Source organism: Bipolaris maydis (assembly GCF_028858645.1).
Source record: "Bipolaris maydis strain C4 unplaced genomic scaffold PSV08scaffold_7, whole genome shotgun sequence".
In the NCBI taxonomy this organism is placed as follows: domain Eukaryota; kingdom Fungi; phylum Ascomycota; class Dothideomycetes; order Pleosporales; family Pleosporaceae; genus Bipolaris; species Bipolaris maydis.
In genome coordinates, this window is record NW_027093863.1 from 79430 (window position 1) to 106510 (window position 27081).

The following is a 27081-nucleotide window of genomic DNA, read 5'->3' on the forward strand; positions in this document are numbered from 1 at the left end:
TTCTGGCGTTAAAAGTGCAAGAGACACAACATGGAGTTACTCATTTTTTATTGGCTTTTCTTGAAAAGTTCTATACAATGCCATCCCTCCATCACGCAAGTATAACATTAATTTGAAGAATGCATCTTCCACCTTTCTACAAAAACAAACACTGACGTAATCTATTTCTACATATAAGGTGAAGTGAACAAAGCGATCCCACAATCAAATACTGATCAACCCTTGCGATACCAGTTTTCCTTGGGATCCTGCATGCACTCGCCCATGGTGACTGCGCGAAGGCCCTTGCCGTAGAGGTAATCTAACATGTAGCCCGTAAGGCTTTCAGCAGTGAGCTGATGAATATCATGTGCAATGGCCAGCCTGTGATCGCTGCGCGTGTCGATGCCTTGCTTGAAGTTGTTCTTTGAAGTCTGCATCTTCTCAGGCGTAAGGTTGTTATAGTCTGTTTGAGTTAGAAATCACTTTTTCATGCAACAAGAGAGTACAACAAAACTTACCATCAGTGTTGAGATCAAAGTAAGATATAACATAGCCTAGCTCAGCCATGATTTCTTGACACTGCCCATTGCACGAGGAATAAGGCGGACGCATATAGGTAGGAAAGCGGCCAATGATGTTGCGAATTGCCATTTCGTTCTTGACCATCTGATCATAGACCTGTTCCTTGCTGATAGCCGAGAGATCCTGGTGGCTCCATGTGTGCGACGCGACTTGGTGTCCGTTGTTGTACATCTTCTGCACAACGCCAGCCCACTGTTGATCAATGGCGCCCTTGCCAAGATTGTTGCCAGTAACGAAGAAAGTAGCACGCCCTCCCCTTTTCTCAAACTGCTGCATGATGGATTCGGTGTAGACAAAAGGTCCATCGTCGTATGTTATGGCTACTGTGCCGGGATTTTTGCAGGCGTAGATGCCTCCACCACCGTAGGGAACGCTACCAAGTTTTGGCCGGGGAACGTTGCGTGTGCTTGCGCCAGATGGGGTCTTGTTGGCGTCGCATCCAGGGCCATAGTTGAACAAACAGTCGGGTGCTTTGCAATGATCTTTTGTAGTTCCACAGTAGCCGGCTGCTGAGCAGCAATCGTTTCCGGCACATTTTTGATTGCCGTTTGCCGGACCACAGCGTTCGACTTCTTGCCTTGGGCCAAGGACAGGCGCAGAATGGGCAGGATAGAGGGTTTGGAGGCGAGCAAAAGGGTTTCTAGCGCGTAGTTCTTTTGGCATACCAAAGGTCTTGGGCATGCCTTCCATGCCTGTTCCATGAGCAGCGGCGAATTGCCCAGCCAATGAGGCGGCGACAATGTGTGAGAAACGCATCTTGTCGGACTAAGGGTTTCAAATGCAAAATTGCTTTTAGCCGGGTACGACAAAAAAGTAAAAAGAAGTAGATTTGCAGATGAATGATTGCTCAGGGCGAGGGTTAGAAGAGTAAACGGTCTGGTTGCGTGTAGAAAGGAGGCAGGAGGACAGGGGGGTCATCTTATGTAGAAGAGAAAAGGATATGGGATGTGCATGAACACTGATGATAGTGGCGCTGCTTGAGGGGCGGATTTCAGGTTACCCGTAAGCAGTGGAGTAGGTGCTGTTGAGGATCAAGACAGCTCGCCCTAGCCAGATCTTGGCCCAGGGATGATGATGAGTTGCATGTGCTCATTCAACAATCGGACAGCGGTTTGCATCTTTGTTTTTTTTTTTGAGTCAAGTTCTTGATAGTGTGTAGAGTACGAGTTGGTATAACGGGATGAGATGTGCTCATGGTACATGTGCTTGGAGTGAACTGTTGTCAGCAGCCAAGACGACTAGTGTTGGTGGTGATGTGTCGTCATGATGGATCGACCAAGCACTCTACTAGATGCCGACAAGTGGGTAGTATGCATGTTGACGATCAAATTGGCGCTGTGAGCTGTCGTTGTATGGCAGCCAACCAAGCTATTGTTTGCGCGTTGACTGGTTGTAGGAGTAGTGTAAGATTTTTTTTAGAACAAAAAGAAGATGTTAGCAGGATATTTAATCGAAGGAGTATCCTAAGGAAGAAGTTGAGAGACGAAAGGTGTGGTACGGAAGTAAATAGTATGAGAATTGGGTAGTTGAACCATGGTGCGCGTACAGTGGGTATGTATGTAGACGTGGTACATATGTATGTGCTGCAGTATGTAAGTACTGACGGCGACAAGGCCATCGAGCATGGGCGGCAAAAGGCAGGACTGGACAGAGGTCCGAACAGCGATGAGCTATTGGATGGCATGCATCCGTCTGACTGCCTGTGCGCCATATTGGACGTGCAGAAGAAACGTGATTGGGCGAGCGCACCCCAGACAGCGCCAACGCGCCAAAATGTAATCGTGGGTAGATTTGCGCGTGTATGAGTAGATATAGATCTTGGGTCTGCACCATGGCAGACGTTTGTTTGCCATGTTACTCGACTCGACTCGACTCGACTCCACCACGACCGGCCAAAGACGCTGGCTCGAGTGCTGGCTCGGTGGGCAGCAGCTTGGCGGGAGCTTGGAAGCAATATTGGCCTAGGGGCTCAGGATGCTATTTCGGGCGTGGAACTCGCATTGGCGTGTGCCAGAGGCCGAGTGGAGCACAAGGGGGTGCGGGACTGTGGCTGGTGAGTTTCCCAAAAGGATCCTGTCCTATAACCTTTTGTTTTAACTAGACTCGACAAACTCTCGGACTGTTGTTGTTGTTGTTGTTGGCATTGTACGTGGATATACGAGTTTTGCCGACAAGACTACGCCTCTTGGACTTAGCCATAGCTCAGAAGCCATGGCCAAACCCGGCGAGCGGACTGGCGCGGAAGGGAAACAAATCGCCAGTTGAATCAACCACGCTAACCAACCGTACACTGAAACGAGCGCTCCGTTTACATTAATAAAGCGCGTTCTAAGCATGTAGGCGTTGCCAGAAACAGGCTAAGCAAGGCCGGCGAGGGGCGCGTGTGCGTCCGGATCCGTTGAACCCCTCGTTCCAAACCACACGCCTCGAACGAATCCATGCTGGTTGCCGGCGTGCAACGGAAGACGACGGTAGTGGAAAAGAGAATTATTCAGTGTTTGCCCTTCTCTTTCATTGACCTTTGTGGCTGGCTCGCTTCTTCATCGTTATCGTTATCGTCATCGCCACCGTCGCCGTCGTCGTCGTCTCCGCCGTCATCTCGTCGAAGCGTGTGATGGTGTTGTTAGTGGTGGTGGTGGTAGTGGTTTGGTAGCTGCGCCTCATGGTGTCGTGATTTGAGGGGAAAGTCAGACACACACTCACATGCACACAAAAACACAGCGTAGCCCTGTCCAGCCTGGCGGGTGGCGCTTGCGAGGCTCCACTGCTCCTCTCTCCCTTGCCCGTTTGATCAATCCTCCATATAATATTAGCACCTCAACCCCGACTCATCGTCCCGCTTTGTTCGTGGGCCACTCTCTCTGCATCCTCGCCGTCGCCGCCGTCAAGTATTCTTCTCTGCGGCACCACAGTTATTCGAGCAACCCGTCCATCTTTCTTGACTTTTTCCATTCTCGGTATATTCTTCACTGACGGCCATTCACTTCTCTGCTGCCTCTACCCTAATTTCCTATTCCTTTGTCCATCCATTACCTGGCTGTGCTTCATCTCCACACACACAAAGTACCTCTTTTATCTTCATCTACGCCTCTATAGAAACCAAAGTATCGTATTCACTCTCTCTCGCCATGTCTCGTTTCCCACCCCTTGGAGCCCTGCTCCTTCCGCTAACCGCTCTGCTCGTCTCGCCCACTCACGCCACCAGCCCCTACACCAGCAGCATGAGCGAAACGCCAAAAGACAACAATGCAGACTGTGACTGCTACATGGTTCAGTCCGGTGCTGAGGCCAAGAATCCATCCTATTTTCAATACTACCGTTTCTACGACTTTCGCAACCTACCCGGCGCCCTTGACAAGTCACCACCAGCAATCAACCAGTCGCAAAACGCTGCACAACTAGCAACATGGCAGCCCGACTTATTCAACAGCGATGCCTGGAACTTTGACTGGGGCATCCAAAACTGGAGCAAAGATGCCACCTCTGACTTTCCCGTCCCACTAACCAACTCGCCTGCAAACATCTATCTCGGATCCGAGCAAGACATATCGTACCTGGCGATGCGCACCACGCGCGTGTCGTCGCACCAAACAGCAGCGGAGATGGAGAATCAGCAAAAGAACCTGATGCATGCCTCTCTGCGCATGTACGGGCGCGTGCAGGGCTCCTCGGGCGCAGTCGCAGGCTTCTTCACCTATTTCGACGACACCAACGAGTCTGACATTGAGATTCTGACCCAAGACCCAAAGGACAAGATCCGCTACACCAACCAGCCATCCGTGGATAAAGGAGGTAACGAGATTGCCGCCGCGTCCCTCGACCCGACCAACTTGCCGCGATGGGACGACTGGCATACGCACCGTATCGACTGGCTGCCCAAGCAGAGCTACTGGTTCCTTGACGGGGACCAGGTGGCCCAGAATACCTACTCGGTGCCTCGCAAGCCCAGCTACCTCGTCCTCAACATGTGGAGCGACGGTGGGGAGTGGAGCGGTAACATGAGCGTGGGCGACAGTGCAGAGTTGCACATCCAGTGGATTGACATAGCCTTCAACACCAGTGGGCCGTACGAGGGCGAGCAGCAGCCGGACGACAACAAGAGAAGTGTAAAGAGAAAGGAACATAGCTGCAAGACCGTGTGCAGGATTGACGGCGTCAAACAAGTAGGCACCCCGGAGGTCGCCTATGTGGGCAGTGCAGTCGCCTCCACTGTATCGTGGAGTCTAATGGTGGGAGTCGTGGGTGCTGTGTCTGTTTTCATTAGTATGTAACAACAAGAACAACACGATGAAGAAAAGGGAGACCACCGTCACCCAAGACCAACTCTTTGAAATGTATCAGATTCATATACACCCTTCTGCGACTCGACTCATCCAGAAAAATATATCAAAAATGCATGCGCACCCTTGTAAACTACCCTTTCAAAAACACAATCATCCATTTCCAATATCGTACAATACACGCCATACACAGCATCACACAGAGTGAGCCATGTCTTCAGTTTCTCTCAACCAGCCTCCGGGGTATTCAACGGCTTCTCCTCGTCCATTCGTTGCGGCGAAATAAAAACAAAAAGAAAGGGTGGCAACAAGGCCAGCGGATATGGGTATATATACATTGACATGCTCTCATGTCAATCCCCCTCATTCCTCCGCCATCATGTTATTTGTTATCGTCGTCATCGTCGTCGTCTATCTCGTTTTCATATGCGATTCTCTCGTCCTTATCTTCTATTGAAAACCCCCCTCGCCCCCTGTTTCTTACAAGAAATATTCACCTCGGCCTCCACGGCCTGCAGGCACCGCACGCTTGTGATCGGGAACGGCCGAAAATATCTGGAATTCGGGTTTGAGGTCTTCCCCAAGGTTCATGATGGAGGCAACGTTGCCGCAGCGGTAACAGTAGTTTGGCGCCGACCAGACAGTCACAACATCCTTGTCTTTGAAGTGGTATTTGTAGCCCTCGTTGACTAGCTGATGAGCTCGCGCAATGAGCTGCAGGCCGTTGACGTGGTTGAACTGGGCAATGATTAGCTTGTGCACGATTCCCAAAAAGTCACGTGTCCATGATACCTCAGAAGAGACCTTGTCTCCAAATAGCCAGCCTGCACCTCGAGGAGAGACTGCCCACGTGTCAACCTCTTCGGGATCACTCCACACAAGATCGCAAAAGGCACCCTCGTGGGGGATTTCTTGGGCGCGGGCGACAACACGGATCTGGTCCAGTGTTCGAATCTCTGGGCTCAGTCCGCCATGAACGCAGAGGACTTTGCCGTCGACAATGGCAGCGAGGGCCAGGAAGTCAAAGACTTGACAGCAAGCCTTCCATACCGAGGCATTACCATACTTGGTCTGACACTCTTCGTAGAAGCCGTAGACTTGAGTGATTTGCCTGGATTCGTGGTTTCCGCGTACTAGCGTCACGCGATCTGGGAATCTGGGGCGGCGAGGTCAGCATGGCCATGCGTCATGGTTTCTTGTTGGGCGGGCTTACTTTGCCTTGAGGCACATGAGAAGGGTAAACGTCTCGAGGCTAAAGTAGCCGCGGTCAACAAAGTCGCCGAGGAAGATGAAGTTTTGCTGGCCGTTTCCGCCGACCGTGTTCTTGTTCGAGTCGGCGTCCGAGGCGGAGCCAAAGCTGCGGCGGTCGTTGACGCTCCGGCTGCGGCCGCGCTCTTCCTCGTCGTCGTCATCGGCATCCTCGTCGCCGTCGCCGCCGGGAGGGCTGGCGGGGCCCGTGTAGTTTGGGTCGCGCTGGAACCTGCGCTTCATCTTGCGCTTTACTTTTGGGTCTGTGATGCTGGTGGGGGGCTCGAGGTCGGCCGGGTTGATTGTGCTGGGGATGGTGACTGGCTGGGTGAGGGGCGCCGTGGGCGTGTCGCTGGGCATGCCGCCGGCGACGCGGAAGAGCTCGAGGAGGTCGTAGAACTGGCCGTGGATGTCGCCGCATACCGTGACGGGGGTGCGGACGGGCTGGATGTTTGACTCTGGGAAGGGACGGCGTGTTAATGGTATGGAGGACGAGGCGCGGCCGCGGCGTATTCACCTTCCATCAGGCACTCCTTGACAATCTCGCAGAGGCGCTTCATGTCGGCCTCGGGCAGGTACTTGCATTGCTTGGCCTGCTCGAGCCATTCATCGGGGCCCGCGCCCTTTGCCAGGCGGGCAGGGCCCGGCTGGGGGACGTCGTGGTCTTTGCCCATGGCGGGGTAGCGAGAGAGGGAGCGTGTGTGTGTGTATGTGTGTATATATGGGGGCTGTAGATGTGTGCGGGTGTGTGGCGGATGGGTAGGCGAGGGAGCGTGGGTGTGGATATATGGATAGAGTAGGTGGTGTGTGGGTGTGTGGGTGAATGTACTACGTAGGGCAGGGCAGAGGTTCGGGCTCGGGGGCTCGGGGCATGCGTGCGTGGGGCTGATGGGAGACGATGGGGGGAAGGAGCGGCCGGGCGGGCGGCTCTGCGCTTGCCCTCCAAGCCTGGCGCCGCCGCTGCCTCAACATCGACAAGACTGGACTGCAGCCGCCGCCCAGTGCTACGGCCCACGACACCCACCCATCCCGACTGCTACCCACGCATACACCAAGACAGCCGCCACTGCTGCTGCCACTGCCATTCACTGCCACCGTCCTTCTTGCCCATTCGACACCCAATGTCCGCTCGCACCACCCGCCCCTCTCCCCTCCTCCACTACCACGACCGCCATCACCACCTCGCTCCTCCACCCCCACAGCCACCACACTCACCATAGGCCCCCTCCATCTCTGCAATTCCCCAGACTCCCCCCAGGCAGTCCCAAGCACTGCCATGGCCCCTCCGCCACCCCCCAGCGCCGGCGTGCTGCCCGTCGCCCTGCTTCAGAAATCACAGACAGCCCATACGCCCCGCGGCCAGAAGCCCCCGCAGCCTCGCCTCAAGCTCATCTGTCGCCGTCTGCCCCCGGGCCTGGCCAAGCACGAGTTTGCCCAGGTCCTGGGCGACGACTGGAAGCTGGGCGCCGGCAGGATCGATTGGCTCAGCTACCGCAAGGGCAAAATCTCCACCGACGCTGCAAAGCCCTCGAAGCCAGCCCGCGCCTACCTGCACGTCACCAAGCCCGAACACGTAAAAGCCCTCGGCGACCATGTCCGCACCCTTTCCTTCCACGACGCTGCAAAGTCGTGGCAAGACCCCGTCCTCGTCGGCCCCCCTACGCTCGAGTATGCTCCCTATCCCAAGATGCCTGGTGGCCGCCGTCGCAACGACAACCGCCAGGGCACCATCGATCAGGACCAGGAGTTCAAGGACTTTCTCGAAAGCCTCACCAACCCCATCACCAAACCCCCTGCCCCAGAAAGCGAAGCCCCCAAGGACAAGGTCAAGACGACGCCACTGATCGAGGCACTCCGGGAGAAAAAGGCAAATAGGGACAAGCCAAATGCAAAGCCCAACCGACAGGCTCGAGCAGAGGCCAAGGAGGATGCCGCAGAGCGCGCCGAAAAGAAGATTCTGACAAAGTCGACAAAGGAGAATGCCCCTACCGCGTCCGACAAGACCCGCCGTTCGAACAAGGCCGAAAAAGCCCAAGCCACCAAGGATGCCGTCAAGATACTTAACAAGGAAGCTGCCTCTTCCAAGACATCTGCTGCTGCCACCCCGGCCGACAAGGCGTCTGCAAATCCAGCCCCAGAGCGCAAGCGCGGAAACGTCGCACTTGCAAAGTCGATGCTTCAGCGCGACCTTGGAGTGGCGCCTGCCCCCAACCGTCGTCGTGGCACCAAGCGTGAGGTTACGTCAGCCACACCCGACGCTGCTCCCCCAGTCAAGGAAGCAAAGCCATCCGACGACAAAGCCAAGGACGCTGCCGCTACTCCTCCAGCTGTATCCGCTACCCCAGACAAGTCTGCCCACCCAAACAGGAAGGAACGCCCTACTCGTGCCGAACGACGTGCGTTCAAGGCCAATCAGGGCGACAAGGCTAATGACAAGGCTACGCCTGCCGAAGCCAAGTCACAAACGCCAGCAAAGACACCCGCTCCCCAGATCCTGAAGAAGGCTCAGCCCGCTCAGTCGCAAACAACACCAAAAGGTCCAGCCGCCTCACGAGCCCCACCATCGGAGCCTGCTGCTGCTGCTGCTAGAAACAGCCCTGCCTCATCGCATCCGCAGACTCCTCCCGCAAAGGCAGACAGTACCCCGACCCCTGCTGCCAACAATATCTCAAAAGCTGCCCCGACACAGTCTGCCCCCGCACCCACAAGTAAACAAGCCTTTCTCAAGCATGCCAACCCCAGCCAGGGTATCACCGAGCCCCTCATCGAAGAAGCCATGAAGCTCTTTGGCGCCATTGAAAAGGTCGAAATTGACAAGCGCAAGGGCTTCGCCTACGTCGACTTTACTGAGCCTCAAGGTCTTCAAAAGGCCATGGCTGCGAGCCCAATCAAGATTGCTCAGGGCGCTGTCCAGGTACTCGAGCGAAAGGAAAAGGTGGCCAGGAATTCTCGCTTCAATGGCCCCACTCCACCAGGCCCTGCTCGTGGCGGAGGTCGCGCCAACTTTGCTCCCCGTGGAGGGCGGGGTGGCCGTGGAGCCGCCAGAGGTGGAGGTCAGGCTAACACCAATCCTGCTCCGAGTGCTGGTGATTCTGCCTCTACCGTGGCTCCACCTGGCCCTGCCCCCGTCGCAACATGAAGAGAGTTGTTATTCCTCTTGTGTTGGAAGCAAACAGCGACGCTGGCTGTCGCACAACGACCATTGAGAACGTAACATGATCAGCGTTTATGGTTACAGAAACCCACAATCTTACCACAGCAGAAGAATACAACATCACTCTTCAATCTTCTGGCACAGCCGCCCGTCATCGATACCAGCCACGTCAACATGTCTGACTTAGCCAAGAGCATCACCATGTAGTCGCACACAACACACATCATCATGCAACAAATGTGTATAAGCTGAGCATGGATTTCTACCACTAATCATTGAACCTCGATAAGACAAGTGGAGATAGCGTCTAAAGAAGTAATTACTATAGATATGATTGATGAAGCCTTGTATCCGCTTGTCTATCCCAAAGAGAATTCAGAGTAATCACATCAAGCCAAACTCAGCTTTCCCCACCTTCTGGCTTAGTGCTCCTATGCTATGAACTTCTTGGTCAACTTTTCCATCATTTGTGCGTGAGCCACCTGTCTGGCACGGGGAACCGTGGACTTGGGGATAAGATGAGAGCAGTCCTGGAGACTCTGTGGGTCGTTGCCAATGACCGCGAACCGGCTCCATGCACTTATAAAAGCATCGGCCCACATCGCTGTCGACTTTGCGTAGACGGCCCATGGTCTATAAGTCTATGATTTAATACCGGTTAGCTGCTTGTCATTTTTCAAACGTATTGATCACATGCAGAATACTTACCTCGGGTGCGCTGGACATGAGACGGTCACTCCTAAGACTATAAGGCGCAGTACCGGCCTTCGTCTCTGCGAAATACCTAATGTCACATATAGCTGGCGTCGAGTCGAGTGGTGTGCCAGCTCTCGCGGGATCATCTTGGAACTGGATCGCAATGCTGTGGGTTCCAAGTAGCGCAACCACGTCTTGAGGGCTGAAGCCCTTAGCTGCGAACCTTGCCAAGATGCTTTGGACAGAATCAGAGCTCCTCGGTAGGCCATTTGGTGGTGCAGCTGCCGCGCTGTCCTTTCTGCCCACAAGCGCCGTAACCTGGGGGCCGAGCGGGCATGCTGAGAGTGCCATTGCACCGGCAAATTGGACTATGTCAGCAGCACCAACACGGTACTGAAGGCGCTTCTGGTTGATTGTATGGCAGTAGTCTTTCAGTCCTTGGTTCTCGATCCGTGAGCATTCTTGCTGGGAAAGGATCAAGCTGCCGTTGCAGCCGTCAGGCAAACAGTCGTGGAGCACAGCGCGAACGGCTGAGCGAGCTGCTTTATTGCAACCCTGGAAGAGATTCTCGAGGTCTTTAGCTACGCTTTGCCAAACAGCAGGGCAGGCGCCCGCGCGAGGCGAGAGGTCCACGGCGGAGATGGGCGTCACCGCAAGGGCAAAGAGGGTGATGGCTGAAGGACGCATTGTGGCTAAAAGTCAGAATTTGTTGAATAATGTATGAAGAAATGTTGTGCCGTTTGGACTGATTTGTAGGAGGAAAGGAGTGCAAAGCAGAGTGAACGAGAGAGAGAGAGAGAGTCTGAAGAGAATGTATATTTACAAAAAGATGTTGCGAACTGCTGTGGTTCTTCTTTATTTTTTTCGAGGTTGAAGCTCGATACTTGTAGTCACCAACACCCCCGTCCGTTGTCCCTCAAATCGAATGGTCAAAAACGTTAATTATGAACAACAAGCCCGAATAGGTTCAGGTCAGGTCGAGAGAGATACAAGCCGCTACATCACTACGAACTCATTTTCGCAATGATAATAGTTAACCTTTTTTTGGTTTCTTGCTCCTCACCAAAAAAGTAGTCCTACGCTCACCCGTCTTACTGTGTAGACGTGTGGAATGACCCCGCCAGCCCACTTGACTTGATCCAAGTATACCATCTAGTCATCAAGTGTAATTAAACCAACCTCTTCGCACCACTTACAAAAGGACCGTCGCTAATTGGATCCTGCAAAAGTTGTACCTTTGACGAACTGTCCAGGTGCATGTCGCAAGGGGCGGGAGAGCTTACATGATATTGATAGCGCTGGTAGTGGGTTACTAATTTTGTGATTTTCGGGCAAGAGTCTGCTGCATGACGTGAGATGGTCATGTATATACGGGACGGAGGCAGCCGTGCCGCATGCCCAGTGAACTAACTGCAGTACAGAGTGTGTGAGATAGGTGTTCATTGTCTCTTCTTGCTTAATCCTTTTTTTTTAAAAAAAAAATCTCCACCATCTCGTGTTTTGTGATTAGGACAGAACAAGATACGAAAATTATCGCTACACTCTTGACATCTCCCATGTCCCAGTCCTTGCACCCACAGACTGAAGACAACAAAGACCACTCAGTATAGCACAACATCAAGTTCGCTTCGCACGCGATCTCTTTCTTCTTCTAAGCGATCAGGCTGCACGCCCAACAATTCCTCTCCACACGTGCACTCTCACCGGTCCGAATGCTAGACTAATTTACACCCACCTTCAAATTTCCACCACTCCAAAACCCAAACGCCATCTTCTGAATTTACTCAGCTATCCCTCTCCCCTGTCTATGTATGTAAGCAAAGCTTGTAGTAGATTTATGGGATTACAGAAGAATTAACTTGTGAGTGATTATACCGTACATCACACCTAATGCACAATGCAAAGAGAGAAGGAAGGAAACATAAACTCTCTCCCCCCCCCCCCCCCCCCAACCTCACAGTATCGATCGACACCTGAGATCGAGAGATTGAAACATAAAAATACAGTCAGCTTACCAAACGATCAAGGAAAGCTTAAAAAAAAGATACATGGTTGGCAGTTAGCTCCCGATTCCACGAATCGGAATGTTTTTTTTTCACACGTGATTTGATTTAGAGGGATATATCATATTGAATGTATATACCTACATATGCGAAAAAAAAAAAGGGGGGTTGGGGGGATGGGGGTTTTCTTTTTCGTCGTCGTTGGGTCAGTGCCTTTTTTTGTGAAGCCCTTTGAGACGTGTATATCAAGTAGACGTAGTAATAATTCCTCTGACATGACCTCGATAGATGGAAGAAAGAACACGAAGGGGGGAAAAAAAAAGGCAGAAAACACAAGGAGATAATGTACGCGCCTGGCGGAACATGTAGCAAACTCTGCAGGTTACCGAGCAACTTTTATTTACGGCGGCACAGCAAGGAGACGACGAGGAAAACGGTCAGTCAAGGGGTGCTCTTTTTCAAATGTTTCTTTGAGTTAGGGCCCAATCGGGACTCTCGTCTGTAAGCCTCCCCTTGTTCCGTCACTGAGGCCATGAAATGCACACAAGCTCGGGACAGACATGTCGGCAACGACTTGCGGCATAGGTGGATTGTGATCAGTCCTTGCTGAGCTACAAGTAGCATAATCTCTATGCAACTTGACACAATTATCACAATGAGACATTTGCTTCAACAGAGCAAGACCACTACTGTACCATCAAGTAAGAACAACAATCAGACTTGACACCTGCTGGCACAAGGAATGCGAGAAGAAAAACCTGGCGACAAAGGCCTCGTTAATCACCGACAAGATTCAAAGCACAATATCATGAGAACTGAAACTCATCAAAAAAAAAAGTGCAAATTTCCTTTTCTCCCTAAACTCAAGACTCCCCAACAACTAGACTACCAACTACTTGCTACCTACTACCTACTACAGTACCCCAACTAAACTCGCAAGAAAGAAAGGGTATCAAATCGACACAAAAAACATTTCCCGCCGCGAAGCGTAAATAGTTCTTCTTTTGATATTCTCCAAACATTGATAGAAAAAAAAAAAGGTTGAATACACGAAAGAGAACATAAATACAAAGAACAAAAAGTCAGACACAGCCTCCCGCTAATGACATTCGAGAAAAAAAATAGAAACAAAAAAAAAACAAGAAACAAATGCTATACGCTCAACAAGACATTGCTGGGGAGAACCAAATATGCTTGTGCCATAAACAGGTCAATGATAGTGCAAGAATGCAAATTGGTCATACCGTCGTGTCAATTGTACAATTAAGATGCGTGAAGAAAAAAGGGCCCAATTTCTTGTACCCGGCTCGAAAATTAAATCATGGGGGTTTCGCCACCTTGGTACACACCGGCTTGAAGTGTGTCTGGTGGCATATTGGCGCGGAGCTCCTTGGGATTCCTGTAAAAAGGTTGATTGTTCTCCGAAGGAGCTATGACTTGCTCCATCGGCTGAGGGTGGGGCGGTGGAGGTGGTGGAGGTGGTGGGATTTGGTTCACGTATGAATCGGAATGACTGCCGTCTGCAGGGGGAGAGCGGGCACCTGGACCCCGTGGAAAGGAGAACTCGGGCACACTCTCATAGGGAGATACCTCGGCGCGCGTCATTGGCGGAGACTTTGCGCGTTGAGGCCCGCGACTAGTGCTACGCATGCGTTCAGTGACCCGCTTGAAAGTCATACCAAGATTCTCGCTCACACTACCGCGTCCCCGTCGGTGAGTATGTGGGGAGCTAGAGGCCGAGGGGTTTGTAGGTGACATTTCCATGGGCTTCTCTCCTGGGCTGTTACCCTCAATGGCAATATTGATCATGCCAACACCGCCAATGTTTAGTGGTGGTGGAGGCGGTGGCGGTGGAGTTGCCAAATGCTGAAGCTGAGACAGCAGAGGGGGCGCCGTCTCGTCCGGAGCCAAAACCACAACCTGGCTTTCATGGATGGTCTCAGCAATGCTGGCTGTAATCGGAGGTGGGCTATGACGCTTGTAGTTGGGCGGAGGCAAAACCTCGGGCATTGTATTTTGTCGAGCATGACCGCGGGATCCGCCCAGAGAAGGGCGTCGGCCAACAACTGGGTACGTGGGAGAAACGTACGAGCTAGATGGCAACTGCATATCCTGGGGAGGAGCCGACACTGACCGTTGAGGTGAAATGGGCTGTCCAAACGTCGTTGCAGGAAGAAGAGGACCAATGTCGTCTTCCTGTGCACGTGGAGAACTTTGGGCAAACTGCATATCATTGGGGATACTTGGCACGGCAGGGATGTCCTCTTCATTTGGATCAGCAGTCATGTATCGAGGGTGGCGCATGGCACGTGGATTTGCTGGCAGGCCAATGGGCACAGATGTCGTCGAGGTTGGACCAATCGCAGCTCGATTCGTAGGTGAGTATCTTTTGCTGATCTCTGGGTCCGCAGTTTGGCTTCTCTGGATAGGATCTCGATACATGGACACTGAGCTGAGCATGTCGTCGGTATGTGATCGCTCGTGAGAGACGGGTCGGAAAGCAAGATCGCCAGGGTGTGGAATAATCGGAGCAGAGGGTCGTCGGGCCAGAGACAGCCTACGTTCCTCTAGCTCTCGAGCAGCCAAGGCCTTCTTCGACAAGGCTCCTGAGCGCATGCGTGAAGCGCCTGACCGTCCCGATGTCAGGGATTCGGGAGATGGGTCTCGCGTGTGGGCTCGGGTGCGACTGGACTCCCTCAGCACTGGTGTAGGCTTTCGGCTCATGGATCGGTCGCGTGGTGCATGGCGCTCAGAAGAAGCCTCACGACGGCTGCTTGTGACACCTTCCACAGGGCGACGGCTGCTGCTCCTCTGGCGCGGACGAGCAAGTTCTTGATCAAGGAAAGATTCAGATTCCTCTCGATGCATCGGTTGAGGGGATACAGGCGAATTCTCTCCACGTGTGGCGCTCCGGCCGCGATAATCTGCTGGACGGCGGCTTGACGCTCGGCTGGCACCTTTGCTGCGGGCACGTGTGGCGCCTTCAGGCGATTCTGCGCGTTGTCCCGCTGTCTTGGAAGAGGATCTGGTTTTGCTCGCTCCATGACGCACTCGGCTTCTTGCAGTACGAGTGCTAGCAACTGATTCAGTGACTACAGGAGAAGCAATGCCGATCTTGTAGAACCTCTCGTCATCAAAGTTTTCCGTGTTGGTGCCAGCCTCTTTCTTGGTAGAAGAGTAGATGCCTGCATCTTCTGGAGACATTGGTACAGGCGATGAAGGAGAGCGCTTCGCAGGGTGAATGTAACGCACACCGGAGCGCCCACGGTTCTGTGAGTCCTCACGGTTGCGGCTGCGCGTGCGCGCGGTGCGCGAAGCAGGTCTGTCTTCGTTCCTTGAGTTGGCGCGGTTTTGGGCATAGTGGTTTGCCTCTTCAAGACTGCTGATGTATTGATCAATGCTGCGTGCCTTTGCGCTCTTGATGCTTGCGCCAGTCAACGGAGGACTCAGTCTGTTTGTATAGCCTGTCTCTGGACCTTGCTGTATGACAACAGTCTCCTTCATATCGAGATGGAGATCCTGGATGTTTCTACTCTTGGAGCTGGCACGAGAATCGCTGCTCTTGTCCTTCAAGACTTCGAATACGCCTACCGCTGGAGACGGTAGGTGATCGCTCGACTTTTCGGGGTTGAAGGTTGTTGCAGACAACACGAAATCCTTGGAGCCGCTAGTTGCACGTCGTGTGGAAAATGGCAGGGTTTCTGCTTCACGACCAATATTGTCAACGGCAGTCCTAGGATGAGATTCACCGCGTTGGCCACGGTCAGGAATAGCCAGCGAAGCGAGAGACTCATTGTTTGTCGTGCCTCTACCAGCGTCGGATCGCGAGGGAAAGCGCTTCCGACCGTAAGAACCCGGTGTGGCAGTTCGCGCCGAAGAAGGCTCTCGAGAAGCATCACGAGCTGCACGTCCAATCCAAGCATGATTGCCAACAGCGGGGCTGATAGCAGATTCTGCAATGGGGGTGACACCTGCATTCATTGGTGTTTTGTCATCCTCTTCGTGAACAATTTGCTTGGGTTGTGGACCACGGGTGAAGTCTGTGACCAGCTTGAGCGAAGCCATCCTAGCCGCCACTCTGCTGCTACCAACACTTGGTGGCGACAAAGGTGGACTCAATTGCGAGCCGAGTAGCGCTTGCTTCTGTGCAGAGAAGACAGCGTCCTGAGCTCGGGGCGAGAACCAGGGCTCGGTGGTTTCCAGGCCCATGCATGAGAAGCATCGCACAGCCAACTCGGCCTTGCCGTGTGCGACAGCATACTCACCCCATTTCCGGACCAGGTACGATTGTCTCTGCCAGTCAGTTGGGAAAGTTAAGCATGTGAGCAATATAGCCTCCATGTAATACTTGCGAGACACATACACCTCGATGGCGTCGTTGTGCTCGCCCAACCCAAGGAAGATTGCGACTGCAGGATGAATATCGCCCTTTTCAAGAAGGCGCTGTACAAAGGCCTCACCGACCTTTTTCTGCGAACCCTGACCCATGTTGCTCAGAGCCAACAGCATCCAGTCCGAAGAAGTCATCGACTCTGAACCAACCATGGATGCCATGAGATCAGCACCGAGGTCGCCCAACCATTTGGAAAGAAGCACAGCAGCAGCAGAGCCAGGTGGGTGACGTGCAACTAAAAAAAACAGTCAGCTCGAGCCTGTAACAAGGTGTGCAGGAAATCTTACGTTCATCCTGTACTAGCTCGTCAATGTCGTTGTCCCAGCCAAAGACAACTTTGAGCATGTTGAGTCGAAGGTCATCCGGAGTGCGTTCCGGTCCGAGGTCCGAAGGGCGGAAGGGAACATCGCTAAGTCGGGCTTTGGTAAAGGGAAAGAGGTCCATGTGCTCAGTTTTCTGAGCCTCTTCAGGGCTTCGGAGAACTTCCTTTCGTAGACCTGAAGTTGCATAACGAGATGATGATGCGGTTGATGATAACGACCGGATTGACACGCTCTCACGTGTTGATGTACCCATCAGCGAAGATGTGCCTGAAGAGAAGATGGTTCCTGAGCCACCAGAGCTCTTGGACCGCGTAGAGCGTTGAGAGCCTTGTGAAGGCCTGTCATATCGGTAACGTGGAGCGCGGCCGCTTCCGGATGACCGCGAGCTCTGCGAACCTCGACTAGAAACAGGACTCAGGGGCCCGACACGATCACGGCGCTCCTCTTCCAACTGATCCATCTCTTGAGCAATCTTCTGGAGCGGCGACATGACGACGCCCTCGTCCGCGCTGCTCTCGGATTCGGACAGCGTGATCGGCAATGACTTGGCGGGAAGCGCAGTGAGTGGGGTTTCCATTTGTTTCTTCTGCTCGTCTAGGGAGATGGGTGGGGATGGCGGTGTGTTGGCGGGTGCATGCTGAACATTAGCGACCATGGTTGCTGGGCCATTGCTGGGGTTGAGATCATATTGCTGGATACTCGAGTTGCGTCCAATAGTGAAGAGGGTAGCAGTGGGTCCGTAGTTGCAAATGGCGGCGATGCCATCGGCTGTGGGTACAGTCTCGTAAGAAACTCTCTTTGTGCGAACATCCCAGGCGCAGGTTTGCCTGCAATGGCAGTCATTAGCTCAGAAAGGTCAGGTGATCAGTGCGATACATACCCTTCAGTATACTGCACAATGCGGCCATTCTTTGACCAGGCAAACCAGCAGGGACCAGGCTCCCGTTGCTCCTTTTGGTTGAGAACGCGAATCACACAGGGAGTGTCGCCTGTATGAGATGCCTTGGGGACACTCCACACGCGGAGATCACCATCTGCGGTTTGGGCCGCCAACATCTCCGACTTTTGCTTAGATGATGAGCCATGCCAGGCCAGACCCGCAACGGGCGAAGGGTGTCTGGGAGTAGTGAGGGTGTGAAGGATGGTAAAGGAAGGTTGCAGGGTTGCAATCAGAATGGATCCATTGAGGTAGCTGGAGCACGTCAGTGGAAAGGGGCTCAGGAGATGGACCAAAAGCTCTCCGGTACGCACCCAATGGCAAATGTCCTGCAGTCTGCGGCGGGTGCGAGTGCTGTGATGGGGTCGAAAATGGTCCTTGCCGAGAGGTGCTCGGATGTCGAGGGTTCAAACAGGATGATGTTGCCCTGAGCATTTCCTGGTTGACTCGTTAGCACCTTGGCGCCGATTACACACGGCAACCACTGCACTCGAGGACTCACCAAAAGCAACATTTCCGTTTCTCATCCAGGTCGCGACCCTGATTTGCTCGTATGAAGCAAAGCGAGCCACTTCATCGCCCGTGAATAGGTCCCACACAATGGCGGTGGAGCCGGCGTCATACGACACGACCAACCGGCCCGCACCTCTTTCACTGGTTGTGTCGACAGATATCCACGAGACGTCTTCACGGTGTCTCTCAAAACGCCTTTCTACAGCCAGGGTATCGTGGTGGAGGCACAGGATTACATTGCGCTGGGCGTAGAGCAGGAAGGAGCCCGTGGCTGCGCAGGGCTCAAAAGCAAATTCGTCCTGGCCGGGTGTCGGGGGCTTGAGCTTGACATCGTTGGAGTGGACTGAATTGCTTTTGATAGAATTGGAGTTGGCGCGCTGCCTCAATCCAGTCGACATGGTGAGAGCTGGATCTGTGCGGAGGTCGGGTGGTGGTTAGTCGGGTATGTTCCGCCAGAGCGCAGGAAGCGCATTCCGGTTGCAAAGAGAGCACAGCGAGAGAGAGAGCGAGAGCGAGAGAGATGAGGGGTGGGGGGATCAGGGGAAACTGCAGATGTAGGAGGAAGAGGAGCATGCAGGAGAAGGAGGCAAATTGCAACTCACTGCAGAGAGCAAGAGCGCGCTAGACGGGCGATGGGCGGACAGCTCCACGGCGTCTGGAGGAGGGTACCGCTTGGCCCCGCCTCGGTTGGTGGTTGTGATGGAGCAAGGATGGACGGGGTGGCGGGCAATTGTGCAGCAGAGCCAAAAAGGAGCAGCTGAAGAAGAGGCAGACAGACGAGACACAGCAGGCACAGGAGGGCGACGAAAAAGGACGACGAGGAAGCGACAGGAAGCGCAGACAAAGTGTGCAAGTTGATGCGCGAGGAGGCCCGGCTATCAGTAAGGGCGCTTAGGGCAGGCGAAGGCCGAGATGTTTGCTCGAAATAGGACGGCAGAGCATCGATTGGGCATTTGAGAGGCGTCAAAGGAGCTGGGGCAACGCCGCCTCATTCGCGGCCGGGTGTGAAAGGTCGAGTGTGTCGAAGTGAGGATCCTGGGAGCCAAGGTGGTGATGGGCGACGTTAGTGGTTAGGTTGGCGCCGGCGAGCCTGTGCGGACTAGACGGGCAGCCTCTCACAGCGCCGGACGAGGCAGGCACGACGAGCAGCCCATGTGCCTGCCGCACCACCATCACACTTTCGCGCTCGCTCCTGCCCAATCAGCGCCCGCGCCCGGCGCCCCCACGTGAAAGCGCCCACCCCGCCCTGCCCGTCTGGTCGACTCGATGCCACAGACTCGGACTACGACGACGACTGCTGCCAACTCCAGCGCTGCGCTCTCATGACTCTGAAAATGCGGTGACGGTAGCGCCAGGGCACCCTCATTTCTGCTGTTCATGTGCGTCTCTCGTCCCTGGCACGAGGGGGGCCCCAATACACGGCTGCCCGACGGTTCGCATATGTACGCCCGAGCTACTGCACCACCGCACCCACTCGCACCATGCTTCGGGAACGGCCATGTGAGGCGGTGGCATCGGGGTCGGTCCAGGCACTGTCGACGACACTGCAGGTAGGTATACTTACACTCTTGCCTCCAGACACACCACACCGACACCCCGTACCATGGTCCTTCGGGCCTTGCCCTGGGCCTTGGATCCCACCGGCTCGTACTATACAACCAGCACGTAGCTGCAACCAAGCAAGCAGCCATGTGCAACGTGCTGCAACCTGCCTTGTCCCACTCTACCCGGTACAATCCATGCATGGCTATACATATGTATACATGCATACATACCACATACTCTTCCTACTGACCTTCAGACGCGGCCTCGTTTTCGTGCAATCAAGTCCACCACTCCAAGCTGGCTCAATCTGATACGCGGATCCGCTTCCCCGATCCGCGAGGGATGATGTGCAGCGCCCGTCGAATCAACGGCAGCGACAAAAGGGCAATGATTGCTCAACACCTGAATCACTTCATTTTCTCACACCGTTTACTGAGCACTCGCTGGATGTGTCCAGATGCGATTGCGGAATCGGCCGTGATTCGGACAGACATGCTGGCTTCTTCTGGTGCTAGTAGTCCATTATGCATCCTTCTTCACACTTGACGTACATGTATGCACACATATAATCGATACTTACATACATACTACAAGGACAAGGTCCCGCCAGCACACCGTCAAATATCATGCCAATGCCCTGCCAGGCCTGGTGTCTACTTACGCAGGAAACACAAATATCTCGCTTACCAAACCAAACGTTTTTTTAATTCTTATCCCGCATGGCTGCACCACGTCCAAACTCCAATTTGATTTGGTGCGCGCCCCTTGGACAATGAGCAGCCAATTGCACTTGGCGCTGTCGCATGCCATGATAATTTCGCAGAGCACCTCATCACAAGCCCCATCACAAGCCCCATCACATCTCGTCACAGCATCTTTTGTCAAATCAGCACGCAAAACCTCGAAGCACTTTCGGACATGTAGTAGTTATAGTGTTAACAATTCTCATTCGTGATCAAGGTCCAACTGAAGATGGATGGATGGGGGGTATCTAAATAAAGCTATATAAAGGGTGCATGCCGAGCGTGTCTGCGTGGGTGTATGCGGGGTATCAAGAAAAATGCGAAGCGAAATCTAAGCCACACGAGGGTTCAAAATCAAACAAATCCTCGCAAGTCCCGTCTCGCAGGGGTGGGGGGTGGGGGTTGGGGGGTATCCAGAGCAAGTGTTTCCAACAACACTGCCAACAAAAATAAAACAACAAAGACGCCGAATGTAAATGCCCGAGTTCCTTCGCTATGCTTCCCAAATGTCCCCGAGGTCCGGTCCTCGATAGGAATAAAACGCCAGCCGGCGTTGCCGCATAAGATGCAAAACATGCGGTGGCGAGGCGGAATGTTCCTGTTCCGTCTCTTTCCGTCGTGATTCGACAAGGCTCGACTGCGGTCGCAACCGGCGGAGCGCCAGTCGAGCCATGCGCGCACAGTGTGCACGGTACTATTGGCGCAGCATGGGCTGCGCCTGGATGTGAGCACTGCCACAACCTTGACAAATAGGCAAGGTTTGCGGCGGTGTGAGAGATGGAGGCACCGCCTGTCGCGCGTCAGGCGGTAATGGCTTAGTAGTAGTAGGATAGTAGTAATGGTAGCAGCCGAGGGTGATTGCCATGGGGCTGCACGTGATGGGGCTCATGTGACCTGAGCAGCGCAGGTGGTAGCGCGATGTGCACACGCGCGCGCGTGCGCGTGCAAGTGTGACGTCGATGGTTGTCAAGAGCCGACTGATAAACATGCATCAGAACGGCGGCGTGACTGGGCGCAGTCATGACGACTTGCGATAGTAAGGATGATGATAATCGCTCAGCAAGTCATGGTGGCGGGCGCTCATTCAACCTGCTCGGGTGACTCTGCAATGGGAGTCATGGGCTTGGAGCTGCGGCGCTGCTTGCGGCCACTGCTGCGGCGGCGCTCGCTCTTTGGCTTCTTCTGCGCGTACAGTGGAGGCAGAATGGGAAAGGCCTGGGCCATGGGGGGCACACGGGGCGGTGCTGGTGCCTCCTCGAGGAGCGGGCAGGCAAAGTCGTCGTCAAAGTCCTCGCCAAACAGGTCTGCATCGCTAATGTAAGACGATGGCGGACTGCGGTGGTCAAGCGAGGGACCGGTGGGCCATGATGGGTAGGCACACGAAGAGCCGCGGGTGGAGAAGGACTCGGTCGAGCAGGTGCTGTAGAGGGAGCTGGTAGGCGACGACATGTTGTTTCTTGGCGAGATGCTGATGGGCATGGACTTTGAGGGCGACGAGGCTGGTGATGGATCGAAATGCATGGTAGGTTGTGGGTGGTGAGGTGTGTAGGGGGTGGGTCCTGTGTATATAGAGACTTGCGGGCACTTTCGGCGCTAGGTGGTTACTGTGGTTTTCGTGATTTTTTCGTCAAGCAACGTGTGCCGGCAACTGGACCGAGGGCGCGAAAGCTTGGAAGCGGGCTGATGATGTATGACGCCGATGTGGATGGCCAGAACAAGGTTGCCGGTGCTAACAAGGGTAGCGTCGGGCCTCGTATCGGAGAGCGAGATGGGAAGGGTAGTTGGTCGAGGATGCAGAGCAGAGCGGGTGCAGGTGGGACGGTGTGGGTTGTTATATGTCGCAGGTTCTACACACACACACACACACATGTGCATCTACACACACACGGAAGGGTCAGGCGTTCGAGTCAGGCAAAGCAATTTGCAGCGTCGCGGGCGAGGATCAGAGGGCGGTCTGGCCATGGGGAAGACGGAAGGCTTGTTCCATATATCTGCCCGTCTCTGAGAGTTTGTTCCCTTATTGCGCCTTCGCTCCGGACCGCGCTGAAAACGCCTGGGCTGGCCTTGGGCGCCGTGGGCAGTGTGTGATTTGCGTTTGGGGGCACGAGTCGGTGAGCGACCGCTCTTTGCAAGGCGAGGCCTGTGGTTGGCGGAACCGCGGCCGCGCAGCCCGCTCAGACCGCCCCTTTGCAAACAATGCCCAATTCCGGCTACTGCTCCCCTCCGCCCCGTTCTCTCCCGGCTGCCTACAACACACACGCACACACACATACGCATATACCTGCACATGCTAGTCCGCCCAGGGTGTACCCACCCCCCTACGCCCTGCGACGCCAGAAGAAAAAAAATTCAAGAAGAAAAAATCGACGAGGAAAAGCGCCCTATCCACCCACGCCTGTGCGGACACAGGGGCATGGCCATGGGCATGGGGGCGAGCGAGGGGGGTGGCGGTGGGGGGAGGCGCTGCGAGTGTGTGTAGCAGTACGTACGAATGCATGTGTGTGTGGGTGGGTGTGACAGTGACAGCGGAAACAGCGCCGACGACTCATATGCACGCCACGCCCGGCTCCTCGCGAGGGCATATGCGGATAAGATTGGTGGTTTTGCCGGATGCAGTAAGGGGTCAGACAGAGGATCATCTCGGGGATCATGGCAGCACCAGAAGGGAGACCCTTTTTGCCCTACGCCCCCCCCCCGGTATCCTGACTCCCACGCCCACGCCCACGCCGCTGCTGTCTTCACCCGCCGGCTTCTGGCGTGGGCAAAAAAGGAAGCACAAGCGCACGCCCCCGGCTGTCTGTCCGCCTCTCCGCCCTGCGAGTGCGAGCGCCCTGCTGCTGCTGCTGCTGCCCAAGAGAGCGAGCGCACAGAGGCCAATGAATTTAATCTGTCGAATGCCACCTCGTCCCGCTCGCCTGGTGACTCAGATGCGTGGACGGCGCCCTGGCTGCTGGCTGCCAGCTGCTAGCCACCCACCCACGCAGACACATGTCGAAACACTCGGCCTCGATAAAGCTTCTCCATGTCTCACGGGCCAGGGCTGGCGCCTGCGACGTGCGACTTGCACTTGCAAAACCTGCGACGTCGCCTCACCGGGTGTCGCAATCACATGCAGTTGAGTTGCATGGCCGATCAAAGGGTCCAGTGGACAGATGGATGGTTGCTCGTCGTCTCTAGCCTGCGGGGCCTGTCACGAGCACGCCGTGAACCAAGAATGTCTCCTTTCACCCAGGCGCAGGTGCACTCTACTGCTACCAGCAGATAGTATAGGCGTAGAGTCGGCAGGCCCTTTTGCCAGACTACACCGTGTCCATACATGTCCCTTGCCACCGAGTCGCCGTGGAACAATACTTGCCGGCCCGACATGTGTTTCTGGCACTATGCACGCCATAAGCACTGGCTGGGCGTCAGCCGAGTTGCCCTTGGGCCCAGAGTGGAATAAGCCCGGCCCAGCGAAACCCTCCGTGGCCACGATGCTCTGATGCGGACGCGGATCCGGAGTCTGGGCTGGGACACAAACACTCGGCGGACAGTGTATTGTAGTCTGTGGTAGTGGTGGTAGTGGTGGTAGTGGTGGTAGTGGTGGTAGTGGTGGTAGTGGTCGTGGTGGTACTATGCATGTACATAGCACTACTAGTATCGAGTGTATGTAGTAGCAGACGTGCGGACGGCCGGCCCACACACAGCCCACGGGGCCCCCCTTTTCGCCTGGCGGCACCCACAGCACCAAACATTTGTTTCAACCAGCGGCCCAGCAGAGAGCAGCCATCCGTCGTCAGCCATCAGCCCTGTCGTGCTATATTCGGCCTGTAGTGCAGACGCAATGGCACAAAGGCCCGTCGTTGATGTCGACGGTTGTCGCGGACGCGGCCAGGCTGCTACTATAGCCGTTTTGCCTGCATCCGGCGCGTGGCACTTGGGCTCGTCGTGCGGTGCGTGCGCGCCCGTGCGGATCTGGGGATGGTTCTTCGACTTGGCCTTGGATGCCACGCTGCTCCGCTTCCATTCTTCCATGGAACCGCCGCTAGAAGGCCGGTCGTGCGCCTCGCCTCGAGCGCCCACAAATACTGACCTGCATGCCCACACGCGCCGACCAAACTGCCATGGCGATGCTCTGGGACCTACTGTACATAGTAGTACTACGACTGCCACTACCGTGGAGAGATTGGCTCGTCGGCCACGTTGCCGGCCACAGCTGGCGCATCTGGTGCGCGTAGTGCGGCGTCTATGTTTGGAAGGTGCGGCCAAAAGGGCAAACCAAACCTTGTGCCCCCCGTCTGGCCTCGCCCGGCACTATCGCTCCGTTTCGAGTTGCGGGTTTCGGGAGGCGCGGGCAGGTACAGCAACGACAGTACGGTACAGGAGAAGCAGAAGCAGAAGCAAATGCAGGGTCTGCACTGCGCCCTTCTGCTTCTCCCCCTAGCCCGCTCCCGCTCCAGCGTCATCAGCAAGCCAGCAAAGTAACTCTGCCGCGGCCCGTCGTCTCTCCCTCTCCTTGTCCTTTGCACATGCCATGACGCTCCCCGTCGCAATTGCACCGACATGGCTCCGTGCTGCAGAACATGCAGTCCGTGTCTGAAGTTTCTGTCGACTCCCCACTTGGCGGCCGACAAAGACGTGCGCTCGAGTGGGCCAGGGTGCATCATCGTGCTGCCGCCCTAGAAGCTTTTCAGCCAAAAGTCGCTGCCTTTGCGCGGGCTGGGAAAAACTCGGCCTCCGATGTGGACACACGTGCAAGCCCTCTTCCGTCCCGTTTTCGTTGGGCGCGCTGCGACTCAGGCGGCTGCGCACTGATTGGCCCACAGCCACTGGCGAAAACCGGCCGGGTGCTGTGGCTGTGGAGCTGTGGTTGCTCGCTGCGGTTCGTCCTGGTGCACTCCAAGACAACTACGTCTGCTTGCGTCGCATCCATCCCGCTCCGGTGGAGACCAGCTGGAAGCAACAATGCGCGGGCGCCATATTTCATTTCAGAATTTTCCCTCGCAAAAACAGGAAGCAAAAAACACATGCCCTTGCACTTACTCAGGCCCGAAGAAAGCACTCCATCCGGCCCTGGAGCAAAGCCAACCTCTCTGTCCATAGTAAACCCACGCGGTGCTCATGCACTTTCCTATCTGGGAAGCAGACCCGCCCACGGCATTGACAGGCAGCCGCTGCTGCCCTGCATTTGTATGGTGGCACAGCAAACGGGCGGAGCGGAGTCTAGGCCGAATACGCCTACACTCCACTCTGCACCTACAGTACCGTACATACGACATTCCATCTACTATCCGCCCGTGACATTCACCCGGTGGTTGCTGCACACGGAGAATTGTTACTGTGAACGAGCATGTGTGTGCACTCGCGTAGTCTGGATGGATGCAGCCCGCCTACTAAATGCCCCGGGAAAACACTTGCTACCCACCAATGCCGACCCGTGCGCGTGGTCACTTTCTCCGCACTCGGCTTTGCGACATGGCTTTTTTGACTTGTCGTCTTTGCCGCGGTAGGCCCCTCACTCGCACCCGGAATCTTACCTACCACATCGCGCAAACCATCAATCGGATGACTACTGATAGTCAGCAACCCCCCACACGCGCATCCCTCACCACAAACCAATGTAAGCGTGTATCAGCAGAACAAATATGCTTGGCTTTGTAGCTTGCGGCAAAGCGAACCCCTCTTCCTCTGCCGCCCCCTCCCCCCATGAAAAGAAGCAAAGTATCGTAGCACCGGCTCATCGGGAGGGGAAAAAGAACACAGCCAAACCACTCCCTTCCAAGAATCGATCGATCGATCGATTGCATACATGCAAGCCTGTTCCCAAAACAAAGTCTCAACACATCAAAACGAAATAAGATCAAAAAGATTCCAAGAAGAAAAAAAACGAGTGCTCGATTAGGCCCGCAGCGGGAAGCACTGGGAGCGGTGAGTCACCGCCATGTTTTTTGTTATCTCGAAACGCAAAGTCAAGGCAAGGCATGCAGCATGCAGCTGTGTAATGCATTAGTCGGGGCGGCAACAGCAGCAGCACCATGCGGTCTGCGGCATTCCCGCTTGTGGCGCATAAACAATGAAACACAAACACACACTACTAGATTCAGGATACGATTCTCCGATCCTGGTGGCCTCAACCGTTGAGCGATGATGTGTCATTGCTGGGGGAGGAAGCATCCAGGTGAGGCGTGGGCACAATGGGTAGTATCGCGCTCTTCAACAGGGAACAAGGAGTCATACTTACATATCAGCACCTTTGTCTGCCTTGTCTTTGTTGTCAACGCTGCACGTAAGCCTGTGCGCTGAACAGGGCAAGTTCCACGAAAAAACAAGGGATTCCGCAGAGTCCATGTTTGCCATCATCAGTCATCTGCGCCTGCGCCCGGGTCAGACAGCATTTTCCTTTCTTTTTTTTTACTCCTGGGTAATACCCGAGTACACCTACTTAGTAAGAGAGGGTTCGGCATGCCCTAGACTGGACTAGTATTCATCTTCTGCCATGATCCGCATGGACGTTGCGCCCCTCGCTAACAAATCTCTCGCTACCCACACGCCCGCCCAGAACAAAAAGCATGTAGTATACGCACAAGTCCGATAACGCGCAGTCAATCTCTTGGCGGCGAAGAGTGGCGGCGGGGAACATCGGGTCTCTGACTGCTTGGCAGCCGGGGAGAAAGTACAGAGAGTGGGAAACCGGGGTACTGGC

General features: G+C 54.7%; 11 protein-coding genes across 11 annotated transcripts; 5 read left to right on the forward strand and 6 right to left on the reverse strand.

Moving 5' to 3' along the window:
- Nucleotides 1-31: 31 nt before the first annotated feature.
- On the reverse strand, nt 32-1405 carry PSV08DRAFT_296897 (carbohydrate esterase). Its single transcript, XM_014217362.1, has 2 exons — nt 501-1405; nt 32-445 (listed from the first exon to the last, which is right to left on the reverse strand). Exons 1-2 carry the CDS (start codon nt 1318-1320, stop codon nt 216-218), a joined length of 1050 nt encoding a protein of 349 aa, XP_014072837.1. The 5' UTR covers nt 1321-1405; the 3' UTR covers nt 32-215.
- Nucleotides 1406-1883: 478 nt separating this feature from the next.
- On the forward strand, nt 1884-2106 carry PSV08DRAFT_296906 (uncharacterized protein). The gene has a single exon (XM_066092612.1). It carries the CDS (start codon nt 1917-1919, stop codon nt 2088-2090), a length of 174 nt encoding a protein of 57 aa, XP_065949067.1. The 5' UTR covers nt 1884-1916; the 3' UTR covers nt 2091-2106.
- PSV08DRAFT_247262 (uncharacterized protein) lies at nt 2098-2621 on the forward strand (the record flags this gene model as incomplete). Its single annotated transcript, XM_066092347.1, has 3 exons — nt 2098-2115; nt 2154-2349; nt 2380-2621. The coding sequence occupies 3 exons, from the start codon at nt 2098-2100 to the stop codon at nt 2619-2621; spliced, it is 456 nt and encodes a 151-aa protein (XP_065949068.1).
- Nucleotides 2622-3378: 757 nt separating this feature from the next.
- PSV08DRAFT_296910 (glycoside hydrolase) lies at nt 3379-4951 on the forward strand. Its single transcript, XM_014217361.2, has one exon. It carries the CDS (start codon nt 3693-3695, stop codon nt 4833-4835), a length of 1143 nt encoding a protein of 380 aa, XP_014072836.1. The 5' UTR covers nt 3379-3692; the 3' UTR covers nt 4836-4951.
- A 1-nt stretch (nt 4952) lies between these two features.
- PSV08DRAFT_409667 (Metallo-dependent phosphatase-like protein) lies at nt 4953-6766 on the reverse strand (the record flags this gene model as incomplete). The annotated part of the gene is made up of 4 exons (XM_066093834.1): nt 4953-5582; nt 5637-6000; nt 6058-6550; nt 6610-6766. The coding sequence occupies 4 exons, from the start codon at nt 6764-6766 to the stop codon at nt 5325-5327; spliced, it is 1272 nt and encodes a 423-aa protein (XP_065949069.1). The 3' UTR covers nt 4953-5324.
- A 602-nt stretch (nt 6767-7368) lies between these two features.
- On the forward strand, nt 7369-9656 carry PSV08DRAFT_223006 (Smg-4/UPF3 family-domain-containing protein; the record flags this gene model as incomplete). The annotated part of the gene is made up of 1 exon (XM_014217380.3): nt 7369-9656. One exon carries the CDS (start codon nt 7369-7371, stop codon nt 9229-9231), a length of 1863 nt encoding a protein of 620 aa, XP_014072855.2. The 3' UTR covers nt 9232-9656.
- On the reverse strand, nt 9272-10633 carry PSV08DRAFT_390194 (heme peroxidase). Its single transcript, XM_014217359.2, has 2 exons — nt 9955-10633; nt 9272-9887 (listed from the first exon to the last, which is right to left on the reverse strand). Exons 1-2 carry the CDS (start codon nt 10627-10629, stop codon nt 9678-9680), a joined length of 885 nt encoding a protein of 294 aa, XP_014072834.1. The 5' UTR covers nt 10630-10633; the 3' UTR covers nt 9272-9677.
- A 2140-nt stretch (nt 10634-12773) lies between these two features.
- On the reverse strand, nt 12774-18912 carry PSV08DRAFT_362129 (uncharacterized protein). The gene is made up of 6 exons (XM_014217379.2): nt 18714-18912; nt 18101-18523; nt 17913-18036; nt 17542-17853; nt 16626-17488; nt 12774-16573 (listed from the first exon to the last, which is right to left on the reverse strand). Exons 2-6 carry the CDS (start codon nt 18507-18509, stop codon nt 13260-13262), a joined length of 5022 nt encoding a protein of 1673 aa, XP_014072854.1. The 5' UTR covers nt 18510-18523; nt 18714-18912; the 3' UTR covers nt 12774-13259.
- Nucleotides 18913-21004: 2092 nt separating this feature from the next.
- On the reverse strand, nt 21005-21723 carry PSV08DRAFT_296965 (uncharacterized protein). The gene has a single exon (XM_066092613.1). The coding sequence runs from the start codon at nt 21385-21387 to the stop codon at nt 21094-21096; it is 294 nt and encodes a 97-aa protein (XP_065949070.1). The 5' UTR covers nt 21388-21723; the 3' UTR covers nt 21005-21093.
- Nucleotides 21144-21934, reverse strand: PSV08DRAFT_296966 (uncharacterized protein; the record flags this gene model as incomplete). The annotated part of the gene is made up of 1 exon (XM_014217367.2): nt 21144-21934. A coding segment is annotated over exon 1 (437 nt), but the record flags the coding sequence as incomplete, so codon positions are not given.
- A 2288-nt stretch (nt 21935-24222) lies between these two features.
- Nucleotides 24223-26236, forward strand: PSV08DRAFT_409671 (uncharacterized protein; the record flags this gene model as incomplete). Its single annotated transcript, XM_014217358.1, has 4 exons — nt 24223-24750; nt 24959-25815; nt 25889-25998; nt 26040-26236. The coding sequence occupies 4 exons, from the start codon at nt 24223-24225 to the stop codon at nt 26234-26236; spliced, it is 1692 nt and encodes a 563-aa protein (XP_014072833.1).
- Nucleotides 26237-27081: the final 845 nt, after the last annotated feature.

Excerpts from the sequence above, each read along its gene's own strand:
- PSV08DRAFT_362129 (XM_014217379.2), bottom strand. The coding sequence starts at position 18,509 with ATGTCGACTGGATTGAGGCAGCGCGCCAACTCCAATTCTATCAAAAGC. Across the intron at positions 17,854-17,912 it reads TGCAGGACATTTGCCATTGG|CTACCTCAATGGATCCATTC; the intron begins GTGCGTACCGGA and ends GACGTGCTCCAG. Across the intron at positions 17,489-17,541 it reads ATTGTGCAGTATACTGAAGG|GCAAACCTGCGCCTGGGATG; the intron begins GTATGTATCGCA and ends CTGCCATTGCAG.
- PSV08DRAFT_296910 (XM_014217361.2), top strand. The coding sequence starts at position 3,693 with ATGTCTCGTTTCCCACCCCTTGGAGCCCTGCTCCTTCCGCTAACCGCT.
- PSV08DRAFT_296965 (XM_066092613.1), bottom strand. The coding sequence starts at position 21,387 with ATGTTTATCAGTCGGCTCTTGACAACCATCGACGTCACACTTGCACGC.
- PSV08DRAFT_296897 (XM_014217362.1), bottom strand. The coding sequence starts at position 1,320 with ATGCGTTTCTCACACATTGTCGCCGCCTCATTGGCTGGGCAATTCGCC. Across the intron at positions 446-500 it reads CTTTGATCTCAACACTGATG|ACTATAACAACCTTACGCCT; the intron begins GTAAGTTTTGTT and ends TAACTCAAACAG.
- PSV08DRAFT_390194 (XM_014217359.2), bottom strand. The coding sequence starts at position 10,629 with ATGCGTCCTTCAGCCATCACCCTCTTTGCCCTTGCGGTGACGCCCATC. Across the intron at positions 9,888-9,954 it reads TCATGTCCAGCGCACCCGAG|ACTTATAGACCATGGGCCGT; the intron begins GTAAGTATTCTG and ends ATTAAATCATAG.
- PSV08DRAFT_296906 (XM_066092612.1), top strand. The coding sequence starts at position 1,917 with ATGGCAGCCAACCAAGCTATTGTTTGCGCGTTGACTGGTTGTAGGAGT.